This window comes from Mytilus edulis, chromosome 2 (genome assembly GCF_963676685.1).
Source record: "Mytilus edulis chromosome 2, xbMytEdul2.2, whole genome shotgun sequence".
NCBI classification, from domain to species: domain Eukaryota; kingdom Metazoa; phylum Mollusca; class Bivalvia; order Mytilida; family Mytilidae; genus Mytilus; species Mytilus edulis.
Window position 1 is genome coordinate 8,050,332 of NC_092345.1, and position 14,868 is coordinate 8,065,199.

General features: G+C 30.6%; 1 protein-coding gene across 1 annotated transcript; it reads left to right on the forward strand.

Annotated features, from left to right (window-relative positions):
* Positions 1-310: 310 nt before the first annotated feature.
* Positions 311-14,395, forward strand: LOC139510468 (LIM/homeobox protein Awh-like). Its single transcript, XM_071297045.1, has 5 exons — positions 311-488; positions 7,811-7,992; positions 12,216-12,427; positions 12,714-12,983; positions 13,684-14,395. The coding sequence occupies exons 1-5, from the start codon at positions 369-371 to the stop codon at positions 13,746-13,748; spliced, it is 849 nt and encodes a 282-aa protein (XP_071153146.1). The 5' UTR covers positions 311-368; the 3' UTR covers positions 13,749-14,395.
* The last annotated feature ends 473 nt before the right edge of the window (positions 14,396-14,868 follow it).

The window sequence follows — 14,868 nt, forward strand, 5'->3', positions numbered from 1 at the left end:
TGTCTATAATAATCCCGAATATCTATTTAATCATTACAGTAAAGTGTTATAAATGTTTATTTATCTGGTCAATGGACACAATAAATGTTATGGCAACAAATTCCGTGTGCGTTGTTAATCCCTTTTGAATGACAGACGACAGGAGGTTGATCTGACCAAACTTTGATTTGATTGGCTGAGAGTAATTCGAAAAATTATAGAACTATTTCAGTATTTGAAAGATAGCACGTGAACATTTTTAACAACAAATCTAGTAAACGGTCTGAATTGTACCATTTTTTTTTTGTGCATTTAATATTTCTTAGAAAATTTTCGAAAAGAGTCACCGAAGATTACTTGAAGACCAGATACCTGTAGATGTTATTAAGATGCGAATGACGGACAATTATGAGTTTACAGATTCTTTACCATCAGGTTATGAGGAGAATGTTTCTTCACCAGACTCTGCAGAAGATGCTGTCGACAGATACAGTTTTACCATGCTAAAGGTCAGTTTAATTTTATTTTTTGTCTTTAAATTTATATTTGAACAACTACCCATATCAAATATGTTCGAAGTCAGGAATATGACAGTTGTTTTCCATTCGTTTGAAAATTTGAGCTTTTGATTTTGCCATTTGATTTAGGGACTTTGTGTTTTGAATATTTTTCGGAGTTCAGTATTTTTGTGATTTTACTTTTTATTTAAATCATTTTCTCATTAAAATATGAGTTTCTTTATTCTCACTTTCCGAAACTATTTTTGGTAGTTTCAACTCTTTTTTTAGATGGATATTGAAATATCTATTCATCACTGAGAAATTGGACATAAACAAAAAATATCGTTAATCTCTTTGCAATGTTGCCAGTACTAAGAATATGATTTTCTTTTCTGATTTTTTATATGTTGACATTGATAAAGTCTTCAAAGTTTTATATAAATCTTACCGGAAAATAAATCACGAAGTGCAGTCTGACAATTCTTCTAAACATCAAGTTTTGACAACGATTAAAAACATAACGAAATAATTCTGATTTTATTTAGTCTGAAAGTCCATCCCTTTTATAGAGAAAATTTCATCACACAGTTTCCTGAAAAGAGGAAATTTTATTTGTTTCAGGACCACAAAAGAGACAATAATTCCATCAATAAATTTTGACTAAATGAGTTACGATTTCTTTTGGAAATGATAAAAGAATCATGCAAGCATGGGATTATTACAATAAAAGTTTCGACAAGAAGAAAAATATTATCAAAATCAGATTACAGCATATAGCATGTCATGTTTTGGATTGTCACTAAAAGAATGCATTTCACAATGTTTTCAGTGCTGTGAAAGATGGACTTAAATAAGATTTGATGTCGTGTGACCGATAAGAAAATTGTTTTTCATTTAAATCTTAATATTAAGCATCCGAATTTTATGTACAATATATTGCTTCTGTCATATTTGCGTGGATGCAGTTTTGGATGTTCATGACGTTTTTTCTTTGTTTTTTTTTGTCCTAGAAATTTAAAAAGATGTTTCCATATAAAACAAAGTCGCATTTTTGTAGATAAACTCAACGAAGTACAAAGAGAAACATTACATTTTTAATAGTGAGGGCTGTATGGTACAAAGGAAGAAACGCCCGATCCGACAACCGCCACCACTATTTTGAAAAATAGTTCGTTTCCAACAATTGAAGCACGCTCCATTCCTATTTTTTTATAGTATGTTCTCGTCACGAAAATGCATTTAATTTCCCACTGGACGTGTATACTGGACGTTAAACAACCCCCATCATCATTATCATTTACTTTTCTAAACCTGATAATACAATATTAGGAGGGACGGATTTGTATATATATTTACATATATCTACAACGTGTATCAGACGCGTTTGATCCAAATAAGGGACACAAAAATGTAGACAACAATAGTGCGAAGAAAAGGAAAAGATCCATTTTGAATATGTGTGAGCTTTAAATATCTTTCTATCATTCCCTGTTCCTTTTCTAAAAATATGTATTTACAGGTATTTTTTTAAAAATCTCATTTCAAGGAGCAAAAAGTAATTTCCTAACATGCATCTAGAATATCTACGCATCGAAATATTTTCAGTGGTATTGTATTTCAGTGCGTGTTAAATATTTGCCGCTAAGGTCGAGGAAGCTCCATTTCCGCAATAAGGCATGTCCGTTTTGTTTTCCTTTTTCCATTTCTGGATCACTGTTTCTGCATCTTTGTGGTACCCATTAAAACGACATCTTCTATGCGTTTAAAATGTATCAAGCCGGAAATACATTACTCGGGAAGCTTTGATCCACCCTTAACTTCACTTAAACCTTCCATTTTGAAACATTTCGAACGTCTTAACTCTTTCTTTTCAATGTCCGCCCATTTAAATGCATATATAAAAACCATTTTCAATGACTTCATCACGAGAAGAAGATGGTCTATTAATTTAGATACCTTTTAAATAATATTTAGCTTTTAAACACTTATAAAACAATTCCTGTTTCAACGATTTTGACGAATAATGACGATTTCTATGGTATTTCCATTAAGTTAACTCTCTTCAAGAGTCATATTACTAAACAATCCAATGCATTGTTCGATTCAGTATCGTAAAACTTATGCACTTTAACAATAGAACCAATTTATTTGTTAAGTCATTTTTTATTTTATATATTTATTTATTTTAAAATTTTATTTATTGATCTATTTATTTATTTATTTATTTATTTTTATTTTTTTATTTATTTTTTATAATTTTTTTTATTATTATTATTTTTCTATTTATTTATTTATTCACTTTCAAAACACATTACACTGCGAAGGAATCCATTAAATATGGTAATAATAATAATCACAAACTCGTCTAAAAATGTGTTAACTGTTAATTGAATTAAAGGCTAACCGAATATGTTAGAACACGTTGAAGACATTGACACAACAAGAGGGTTTGACAGCCACTACGGGGGTTTAATCGATACCCGGTACATTAAAGACGTAAAACTCAGTCAAAATTGTCGCCCTTTTTGTAAACCTATCTGCCACACATTGGGATTATCCCCTTAATCTGTCGGTAGCAGAGACAAACTTTTAAGCGGGGGGTATTGATACATGATCGCACTTGTGTGGTTCAGTTATTGAAAGTTATGACAGGTGATTTTAATAGGTCTTTGTTAAAATTACAGGTTACAATAATTTTATACTGAGAAGTGACTTTCTCACAAAAGATCAAATACCATATCTGATTGTAGTAAGGTGTTATTAAATGATATTAAAGAAATAATACAGGAATATTGATTTGATAATAATTGATGAAATATAAACGGAATCTGTACAAATAAAAGCAAATAGGAAAACTTGTAGTTTATACTATAAATACTAGATACAAGATAATGCAACACAAATTTTTAATATTAATTCATATAATAAATTTTATAATTTCAGTCATATACATTTTTTTTTTCAAAATCGTAATATTTATTCAACTTATATTGAAAAATAAACAGCGTTCTAAAAATGGCTCGAATTGTACGACTGACCCTACGCTCAAATTATATAAGACAGTCCATAATACCACAGTCCATGATTTCTGTTAATAGTGCGAAAAGCTACACTTTATTATATTGATGATTCTATAACGACCGAGAGATGAGAAGATAACGGAAAACAAGTGTCACTCAAATATTTTCATCTTTGATGCAAGCTGGGGTGCGCGTTTGTTCCGAAACGCACAGACAGTTTTGTTGATATATTTGCTATGCTTCGAATTAAGGTTGGACATATTTATGTTGATTTTAAAGGTTGTCAATTACAACTATGAGAAATAAACGTAGAAAATTATAAAATAAACATCTTTATTTCTTAAGTTATGTTTAACAAGAGACTCGTAACTGCATCTTAACACACTGTTTAAACCTTTTGACTTATATGATGCATGCAGGAGATAAGCAGTCAGGGCAAACTTGCGTTAAAAGAATGAAAAAACACGAGCAATTTCAGTCAGTAAAATCGAATACTCTTGTAAAATGAAGTTTCGAATTATGATTTTGTATTGCAACAAAAGCAATTATTCGTTGAAACTATATATATATGTATAAATGATTAAAAATCCTGGGGCCGTGTCAACGAAGCTGTCCTAGGACTAGGACATGTCTTAGGATGGTCTTAGGACACATCTTAGTCCTAAGTCAGGTAAACGAAAGTCTCCTAAAATAAGATATGTCCTAAATTTGGTCCTAAAGTTAGGACATACAAATAGGTGTCTTAGGATAGTCCTAAAGGTTACAATGTCCTAAAACGTAATAAAAACAGCAAATATGGCATAAACTCAATACTAAAAATACTAATACAATATTAAACTATCAAACTATTATAAAAATTAAATTTATAAAACAATTTTTTTTTCAATTTTTGTTAAAGATTCAATTGTATTACATTAAATTATTTCGTGTTGCCTTTTTTGAAGCCTAAAAAATACTATCAGTAAAGCAACATTTTTGCGACTTACCAAAACGGTGCAATAAAAATTTAGATATGGGAAAAAAATTACTTCTTTTTTTAACTAATCCTCATTCGATACATGTAATGAAATCAAGTGGACCTAAGGACAAAACTAGTTTAGGTTCTAAAATTGCAGCACGAATATCGCATTTAACAAAGTTTTGTGACTATTTACTTTTGTTTTCGTATTAAAATCTTTTATATCTTCCATCATATTTTTAATTAACGTATTTATTAGTATTACGTTAAATCTTTAACTTTTATTTTGCGTTAATTGTTTTCCGTATACAAGTCACCCTCCCTCTCTTTACATATATAAATATTAAAATACAATAAAATCTATGTCATAGAAATCTCTGTATATTTTTTTCAATTAACCATCATAGTTAGGACTGTCCTAAGACAGCTAAGATATGTCTTAGGACATTATTTAGGATGGTCTTATGACGTGTCAGAGACATGTCTTAGGATGTAAAACAAAGCTGTCTTAGGACAGTCCTAACTACGACAGTCCTAGGACCATTCTTACACATTTATTTAATTGAAAAAATATGTAGAGATTTCTACGTCATAGATTTAATGGTATTTTAGTATCTACTCTTATATGGAAACAATTGACACAAAATAAAAGTTTTAATGTAATACTAATAAATACGTTATTAAATATGATAAAAGAAATAAATGAATTTAATACGAAAACAAAAGTAAATAGTCACAAAACTTTGTTAAATGCGATATTCGTGCTGCAATTTTAGTACATTAACTAGCTTTGTACTTAGGTCCACTCGATTTCATTGCATGTATCGAATCAGGATTAGTTAAGAAAAAAAAGAAGTAAACTTTTTACCATATTTAAATTAATATTGTACCGTTTTGGTTAGTCGCAAAAGATGTTGCTTATAATGAAAGTATTTTTTAGGCTTCAAAATAAACAGCACGAATACTTTAATGTGATACAATTGGATTTATTAATTTAATTCTAATAACAGTGTAATAGTTTAATATTGTATTAGTATTTTTAATAATGAGTTTGTGCTATATTTGTTGTTTTAATTACGTTTTATGACATTGTAACCTTTAGGACTATCCTAAGACACCTATTTGTATATATCCTAACTTTAGGACCAAAGTTAGGACATATCTTATTTTAGGAGACTTTCGTTTACCTGACTTAGGACTAAGACGTGTCCTAAGACCATCCTAAGACATGTCTTAGTCCTAGAACAGCTTCGTTGACATGGCCCCAGTTGAATTTAAAAAAAAAATTCACAAAAAAAAAACCAACGGTTTAATAATAATTTATTTGAAAAACAGACAAAAAACAATTTTGGTTATGGCAAATACATTGACAAAACAAACATGATCAAACATAATGAAAACTCGACAATATTATAAGAGATATGATAAAAAAAGTTATTGTTCTCCTTTCCTCAGTTCTAATGACTCTTTAATAAAAGAAACAACTGCTTTTACATCATTTGGTGTTGATGGATTTAGTATAATCACGAGTTTATCAGTAAAATTAAGTGTATTACAATTTACATATTTTTGTATATAGTATTTTAGAAAGATTTCTCTTTTATTTTTATTTATTTTACAGTTAAAGAAAAAATGGAATTCATCGTCTAAGATATTACACATTTTACATTTTCTTTCATTTCGTGGTATTTTGGTATATCGTCCAGTTTCTTATCAGTATATATATATATATTGCTTTCATCCTTTCCACTCTCTGCTTTCGACTAGAAACTGATTTCATAGCAGAACTTTGAGTTCTGTTTTGAATTAAAAACTGAAAAAGGTATTAGAACGACTTGCTATAAATTGGGGTACTTAAAATGGTGTGAATCTCCTCGTCTAGCCGTTGAAACAATTTCGTTTCAGGAAATAGTCTTGTTTTCCTGTCAGAATCGAGGTATTTAAAAACACTTAAAGTTGTGATAAATACAAAACGGAATAAGTTAAAATTGTGACTCTAATGATTAGTAAAATAATCAAACGAAAATAGGATGGCACCTTTTTTCCCGTTTACTGTTCAGAAAATGACAAAACAGAAACAAGTTTTACTTGAGCATTCTATATGCAAGGAAGCATCACACTCTACCCCTTAGTCTGAGACTCGCATGCGAAATTTCATCAAAATATATTTTTTTTACATGAATATCAATTGTAAATGGTGAATTTTTATTATAAAATAGACAATTTAATTGTTTTATGACGATGTGTAGATGTTGAAGTATCTTTATAGTTTTGAACTTTTACAATCTAGCACATGCACTAGTATATATTTGTTCCGGACCATGAGTATCTGGACCATACGCGTATGGTCATGGTCATGGTCGGACCATATGTGTATTATACTCGTTTGGTTATTAACGGGCCAGACCATATAGGTATTTTTTTTTTCAAATTACATTAAAAACGTTTTAATAATACAAAAACTTTATCTAAAAAACAGTGATGGTTACATGACAATTTGTTAATTTTATAATCCAAAAACTACGTAAAAATCAAATATTGATGCCATAGTTAGTTTTCATCGCTAGTTAAATTCTTGCATGTAGGTTTGGGGTGACATTCACTTCCATAGGGTGTCAAAGCTTTTTTTGCATTTGCAAGAAATTTGTGCACGATCCTTTTCATTTACACCTTTTGTTTGAGAGTTAAAAGCTAGCCTTTTTTGCAGCTGCGTACAGTGATACCGAGGTCTTTGGTCATTTTGATGTCTACGGTGTTTTTTAGAAGCTCTAGATCTCAAATATCGTAAAATGACTGCAATACACCATATTCACAAGACAAATTAAATAAACTATGTTACTTTCCGTTGACTTCTTGTGTAACAGTTCATTAAGAAATTTTTTGATTTTTTTTTTGGTCGACATATTGCCATTCACTCGTAATAACAAATCGGTAAATGTGTTTATTTTAAATTTGACAATTAAGTAAAATTAACTATGCGAAACTTCTTATTTTTATCTAGCTTATAATTTGATTATAATATAATAATAAAATTACCTATATGATAGCGTCTTTTTAATGAACGGTCATACCATGTGAAGAGTTTAAAAGTATTAAAAGTAAACTGTAACAGAGTGTTAATAACCCCGACCATACGCGTACGGTCGGACCATATGAGTATATACCCATATGATCATGATCATACGCGTATGGTCCAAATACTCATATGGTCCGGAACATATTTATATTAGTCGGTAAATCCCAACAAAAGTACAAACAGGTTTCAAGTCTGTTATTATTGGTCGCTGACAATAGAATTAAATTCAAGAAAAATCAGCAGGAATCAAATAATTGCATGTAATTTTACTTTACAGCCTGACGGTGAACTATGTTTTGGATGTGGTGACCTGATCGTGGACCGATACTTACTCCGTGTAAATGACCAGTCTTACCATGTGAGTTGTCTGAGATGTTGCACATGTCAGATAGGATTAGAGAGACAGTCATCGTGTTACATCAAAGGAAACAACGTCTACTGTAAACTCGACTATACCAGGTATTTGTCGCTTTGTATTGTTGAAAATAAATCTTTAAATTAGATATACATTTCCTTAGGTTGCACTGTTTTCAAGGATAACTGGCTTTCAAATAATGTTTGGGCGTTCCTTATGATGGTAAACCTAGTAGAACAGTGCTTCGAAAGGTCGAAATAAAATGTTGATTTCATTTATCGTTTATTGATCGCGTTTTTATGTTACAGCAGGCACAATCGTTGACAGAAACTGAGTTTATCGTCTTCAAATAATAAATTTATCACATGCCAAAACTAGCATAAGCCCACTTATATAGTGTTCGCAAATGGCACATTTAAAGTTGAGATAATACTTTGTGAATTTTTTTTGCGTTTTTATATTATCGTATTTTGAGCAATTCGAATATTATAAAGAGTTTACGCAAATGTAATAATGATCAATTTATTTCATTAAGATATTAAAGCTCTGAATATTTCCAAATCACAGTTTTCAAACTGAATTCCCACTCAGACAAATATAACTATTCTTCTCTATGTATAAAATGGTGTTCACTAAAAAAAGCTTTTTGCGCCAATTGGTATTTCATTTGCGCCAAAAAAAATCTTTCATTTGCGCCACAAACTATATTTCATTTGCGCCAAAATAAAACCTTTCAATTGCGCCAATATTACAGGTAGATACAGGTAAATAGTATAAAACATAATATTATATTAATAAAAAACGACTTTAGATAATAAAAGCAGTTTTTGTTTGCAAAATTTAATAAATTCCTCAGCAATCAGTCGAGATTAAACCACACAAGTAAAATAACACTGACAATGGTGAAACACAGTTCTGTTATAAATAAACGTGATCATATTAACACCTAAAATAAAACATGAAAGAAAGCACTTCACACTGGAGTAACTCTGAGAACGATACACCAGTAAAGTTTCAATCTTTCAAACGTCTATCCTGGCACAAAACTTGTGAGCGACGGTCCTGATGTATTCATGTCTGAAAAATTCCTCCTCTCATGTGCATACCATATTGATCCAAAAGATAACATGAAATTCATAGTCCGTTTTTTTTTTCATGAACTGCAGTCCATGTCAGTTGTTATACTGGCTTTGCAAAGTTTTATTTATTTGGGGTACCACTGAACGACTTGTCTCCATTTTTCAGAACACATGATTTGATGATAACCTAAATGTGTGATCATTAAAAATTACAGACTTAATTCTTCTGTTTATGTCTAAATTGAAAATGTCCATCTCGACACCTCGAATGAGCACTATATATAATAATAAACCTTAGTGACTCTTAGCTTCAGAAATGAGTTTGGAATTGAACTCACTCCATTATCCAGGGGGAATACTGTAGAGACACAACTTTTAGAGCAATAAATATTTATTTTTTCCGTTACATCTTACCTTGATTAACTGTAAAATGGCGCAAATGAAGTTTTTATTTTTTGGCGAAAATGAAATATAACCTTGTGGCGCAAATGAAAGATTGAAATTTTCAAAAATTGGCGAAAATGCAATGCGCCCATCACAAATGCCGGTGATTCAATGATTTTTTTATATGATTTTTTTTTATACACACCTTTTATATCGATGAAATTGTCTTTTATTTATACCTGCTCGTAGCAAGTTTTTTTTTAAACGAGCTGAAACTCCAATATTTTTTTTTCTAATGTTAATATGAGATTAATATAACACAGTGTTATATATAGTAATCTCAGGGTCAATGTAACTGTACGGGTGTTAAAGCACATTTGATGTTGTTCAAATACAACCTAAAGTAGGTAGGATATTCATTATAGTCTTTTTTATACTTATGATAGTTGTAAAAAAAAGTATGCCTTGAATTCTTTCAACAATTAGTGTAATAATGGAAGTGTTATAATGGCACAATAAAAAATGTCTTTGACGATAAAGTAACTTGTGCATATCGCAATAATCTGTTCCAAAACGGCTGCATGTGTAAAAACTGTTATGGATATTTTCTGTAAATCTAAAGCTATTAATGTAATAGGGTTAGGAACACCCATCTTCTAATCCGTTTTTCAAGTTTTAAGATAATAAAAGATAGCTTAATGTGAACTTTAAACAATTGAAATAATTGAAATAGACACGAAAGTTTGAAATAATCTAACTGTAGAACTCTACGTTTGTGGGAACTTTAATATAAAAGTGGAAAGCCAAGATACCCCATTGATATGTATCATTCAGAATTCAACTTTTACAGATGCGAGTCTTTAGTCCATCAAATTTCTTTACATGAACATTGAATACGTTGAAAATATAATTGATTAAAATTATTTTGTTTATAACGGTTCGGGGACCTCTACAGATGACCTGTCCAATTTTAATGAAATTTTGCATGCGACCAAAGCAAATATAGAACTGTATTTTAGTATAGAAAATAAAAATATGTATGCATCCTTTATACATATCATGAATTATATTTGGTTGAAATTTAGATGATAAATACCCAATTTGAAATCGAGATTTGAGAGAAAACTAGAAATGTGTGATAAGTAGAATATTCATCATCTATGTTATATTTCTACCAAACTAGTAATCAAATTATAACTACGAAAACAGGAATTCGTTGACCATCCGAATTCATTGGTTCATTTTTCCAAATATTCCGTCGCAAATCCATGACACTTTGACAATAGAATGGTATAAAAGTAACATGGAATAAAAAAACAACACTCATGAATAAAAAGAGAACGTATAATGCACTAATTACAAATATAAATTGAAAGATTCATTTTTTTTTATCATATTCATAAATTTTCTATATTTAATTGTATTTGAATAAGCAATGCACATTTTTCTTTCTATAAAGTTTTCTTGAGATATATAGGAAGTAAACCCAATTCTATTTGAGATTGAATTGACATTATTAAATTAATATATGTCGAAGACTTTCGATATGAATAACATTTACTAAATGTATCTCTCATTTAGGTATAGTTTTCGATTATTTCCTCTTCTTTTTAACATGTCAGTTTCTTTAAATCACTACCCAAAAATCTATTGAAAATGTTCAATAAACATAGATCTCTGCAGTGAAGATTCAATAAACATAGATCTCTGCAGTGAAGATTACAATTATTTGCTAAATTAGCTTCAATTGAACGGGTTAACGGAATTTTGACTGCAGCATCATTAGGATGAATACAAATTTTGTAAGATCGATCAGAATTAATTAGGCGGGAAAAGAATGGCGGCATGAATAAAGAACTTTCTGGGTGTTACCGGACGGGAGTAATTTCCGATCACAGATGTCAATTGAAATTTCCATAGACTGTTTTTTATTTGATTTCCTAGAATCATTTTTATACAGACAATTGACAAACAAGACGTTAAAGTCTTCACAAACGTCCGGTAAAGTCAGTTTATATCTCCGCCTTTTCGCTTTTCTTGACATTCATTTCCCACAGAAGACCAAATATTCACGAATAAATTAAAGTAATAAGTTTGTGGTAACACAATGTCGATAAGACTTAAAACTAACCATAGACACATCTTTGTTCTGGCCATGTCTCAATTTTTGATATGACCCTTACTCTTTCATATATTTAGGACAACAATTTAGATGTCATGTAATGGTCCTAAAATGGTTATAATGTTAGGATGTGTTTATATATATTTTACAGTCATAACAAAAATACTGAACTTCGAGGACAATTCAAAACGGAAAGTCTCTAATCAAATGTCAAAATCAAATGATAAAACACATTAAACGAATGGACAACTGTCATATTTCTGACTTGATATAGGCATTTTCAAATGTAGAAAATGGTGGATTGAACCTGGTTTTATAGCGTCCCTTTTCAATGGACTTTGCTATCATAATTTTTAGTCTATGCATGGATAATAACTGTATATCACATTTATGTATATATAGTTAAATTTATATTAAGATCCATTTTGTTACATCTTGTGATCAATTTTATTTGGCAATCGCCAATGGCAGTCAGCAGGGTTAAAGAACATCAGTTGTTCGACCTGTTAGTCAAATGCGTTTTGTTTAAATATATTTTTTTCACTTTTTTGGTCTTTTGGAAAATGTTGTTTGTGCTGTATTTAGACCCTTCTACAACGAAATTTGTTTTACATGCACGCGTAAAAAATTTGCGGTTTTTATCCAACGCAATCATAGGTTTAAACGTAGTTTTCAATTTAGACTTGTTTATGTAGTCATATATATATATACAACTATTACTTCATGTCACCTTCTTTTGCAGAGAATTTGGTGCCAAGTGTTCAAAATGCTTGCGTTCAATTCAACCAAACGATTGGGTGAGAAAAGCACGTGACAATGTGTATCATCTTGCCTGTTTTGCATGTGATAGCTGTAAACGACAGTTGTCCACCGGAGAAGAATTTGCTTTACAAGAAGATCAAGTTCTATGTAAAACACATTATGTGGAGTCTTTAGAAGGAGGCCCAAGTAAAGGTACAAACACACTTATGTGTAAAACTTTAGTTTATTCGAGCTTAATGAAGAAAACATTAAATGGAAAAAAAATTTCAAAGTTGTTAAAAGATTTATGCCTTTAGATATAATGTATATAGAACATATATCATTACATAAACATTTGCATAATGTATACCTTTTTAAAAAGCGCATTTGCAATACAACGCAAAATGACATGTTTAAAGTTAATTTTAGAACTTCTATTTTCCGTAATACTTTGCTTATAATTTGTTAATTTTACACGATAACTGTTATTGATTTCCAGAAGACGGCAACATGAAGTCAAAAACAAAACGAGTGAGAACAACTTTTACAGAGGAGCAAGTGCAAGTGCTGCAGGCGAACTTTCAGCTAGATAGTAACCCGGATGGACAAGATTTAGAACGAATTGCGCAGATCACTGGATTGAGCAAGCGCGTAACACAAGTGTGGTTCCAAAATTCAAGAGCACGACAGAAAAAACAGCAACAACAGTCAAGAAGTGACTGTGGAAATTCAAGTCCTTCACCGTCGTCGTCTCCATCAAAAATATCAAGTAAGATACTATAGATGGTCTTTATACTTATTGATCATATACACGAGTTAACACCAATGCTAAATATTAGTGGTATAGTAGAGCGCTCACAAACATGTTTTTATGCCGCTGCATACTTTATTCGCCAGTTCAGAGCCAGGAGCCTGTAATCGAGTGGGTTGTTGTTTCATGCTTTAAAAACTTTCTTCTATTATTTTTGATTGTTATTAGCATACATCAAGCCATTAGTTTTCTCCGTTGTTTGATGTGTGTCATATTTGGCATGCAGGAACATTCAATATTTAACTTTATTACTTGCGATTTGCTCATTTTTCTTAGACCGTATATATGTTAAAATCCTCGTAAAAGATCGATTGTCCCATTGGTTATCACACCACATCTCTTTGTTTTAAAACAAACGCATCGTGAAAAGCAGTCTTTATATCATGGTTGTGTGTGTTGCAACTCTTTTCTCGTCTGCTGTCAAGGTTTTAATAGTTAACAGCAATTGAATTTAGCTCTTGCATAGTATTCACCATTTTATATTAGTTGTAAAATTGAAATACATTTCTTGTAAACGAAATCGCAGAAAAAATATACTAGCATATCGCTCAATCATGTTATATGTGTAACTAAGGAGCGTTCTATATGACCCAGCGGCCTCTACTATCGTGATTAATACTAGTACCCACTAACAATCTATTTTAATTTTTAATTTCAGGTCCGTCGCATTGGATGAACAGTTCTGATAGCATACATAGTGACAGTATGTCGTATTCAGAGTAAGAGATAATATATGATGGCCTTTTCAAGCCTTCATTCTATACACCCTCATGTATCACATCCCAATATTTGATCATGTGACTTAGGAAATAACTAAACCACACAGGCGCAATCGAATTAGTGAAAGTGTTTTTCCATTTAGAAAATGACAAAGCATCTTTCTGTACCACGTGATAAAAGAACCAAACCAAATGGAGCTTTCAAACAGTTGCTTGTACAAACTTGAGAAGTGGCATACTTTATCCCTGTTCATTAAGGATTCTAGTCAGTGAATATCTAGTGACTGTATGTTTGTGATATCCAAATGTTTATATATTGTTGTGGAATAGTTTTTATACAAAGCTATGCTGTACATCTTGCCAAACATCCTTTTTGTGTTTGTTGTATTATTGTGAAACACTAGTCTACCATTGGTGTAAACTATTCTCATTGTATTATATTCAAACTGTTTGTATTCAGTTACACCGGTCATTTGAATGAAAATCAAACAGATGGAACTAACTATGTGAATAATTTTGAACATTTTGTCGTAATTTTGGGTTAATATTGGTATAAGATTTTTCCTTGTTTTTGTTTTGTTTTAGTTGATAGGTCTCATTACCTTTTTTTTTTCTCCAATCGACGTTGCATACCTTTGGTTAAATATTTTGTTGCAACCTCTAATTAACTTCCTCAATCAGTATAGCGTTTGTTATCAATTTATCAATGCATTAATAACTTGATAACAAACGATATACTGACAATGACTGATTTAAAGAGTTTTTCCCCATATCAATGATATAACCGTTTAATATTTATTAACAAACGTAGGTTGCTCCTCTTTAATATGTCATGTATGATAAGTTTGCATCTACTACTTCAGATAGAACATGTTCCTAATTTTTAACTTATTCACATGTGTATGACAAGCGAACACTCGAGAAATAACTTTGATATGCCTTTTAACTATATGTTATAAAAGTCGGCATAAACTAATTTCGGCGATAAATATTAAATCGAGTGTTCGACAATATATATATCTGAAGTGCTTCGTATGAAATTGCTTCAATGTAGATACAAAAATGTTTCGTTGGTATGTGTTTTTTCGTTTAATGTACTGAATTTGTTAGTTTTTACATGAATG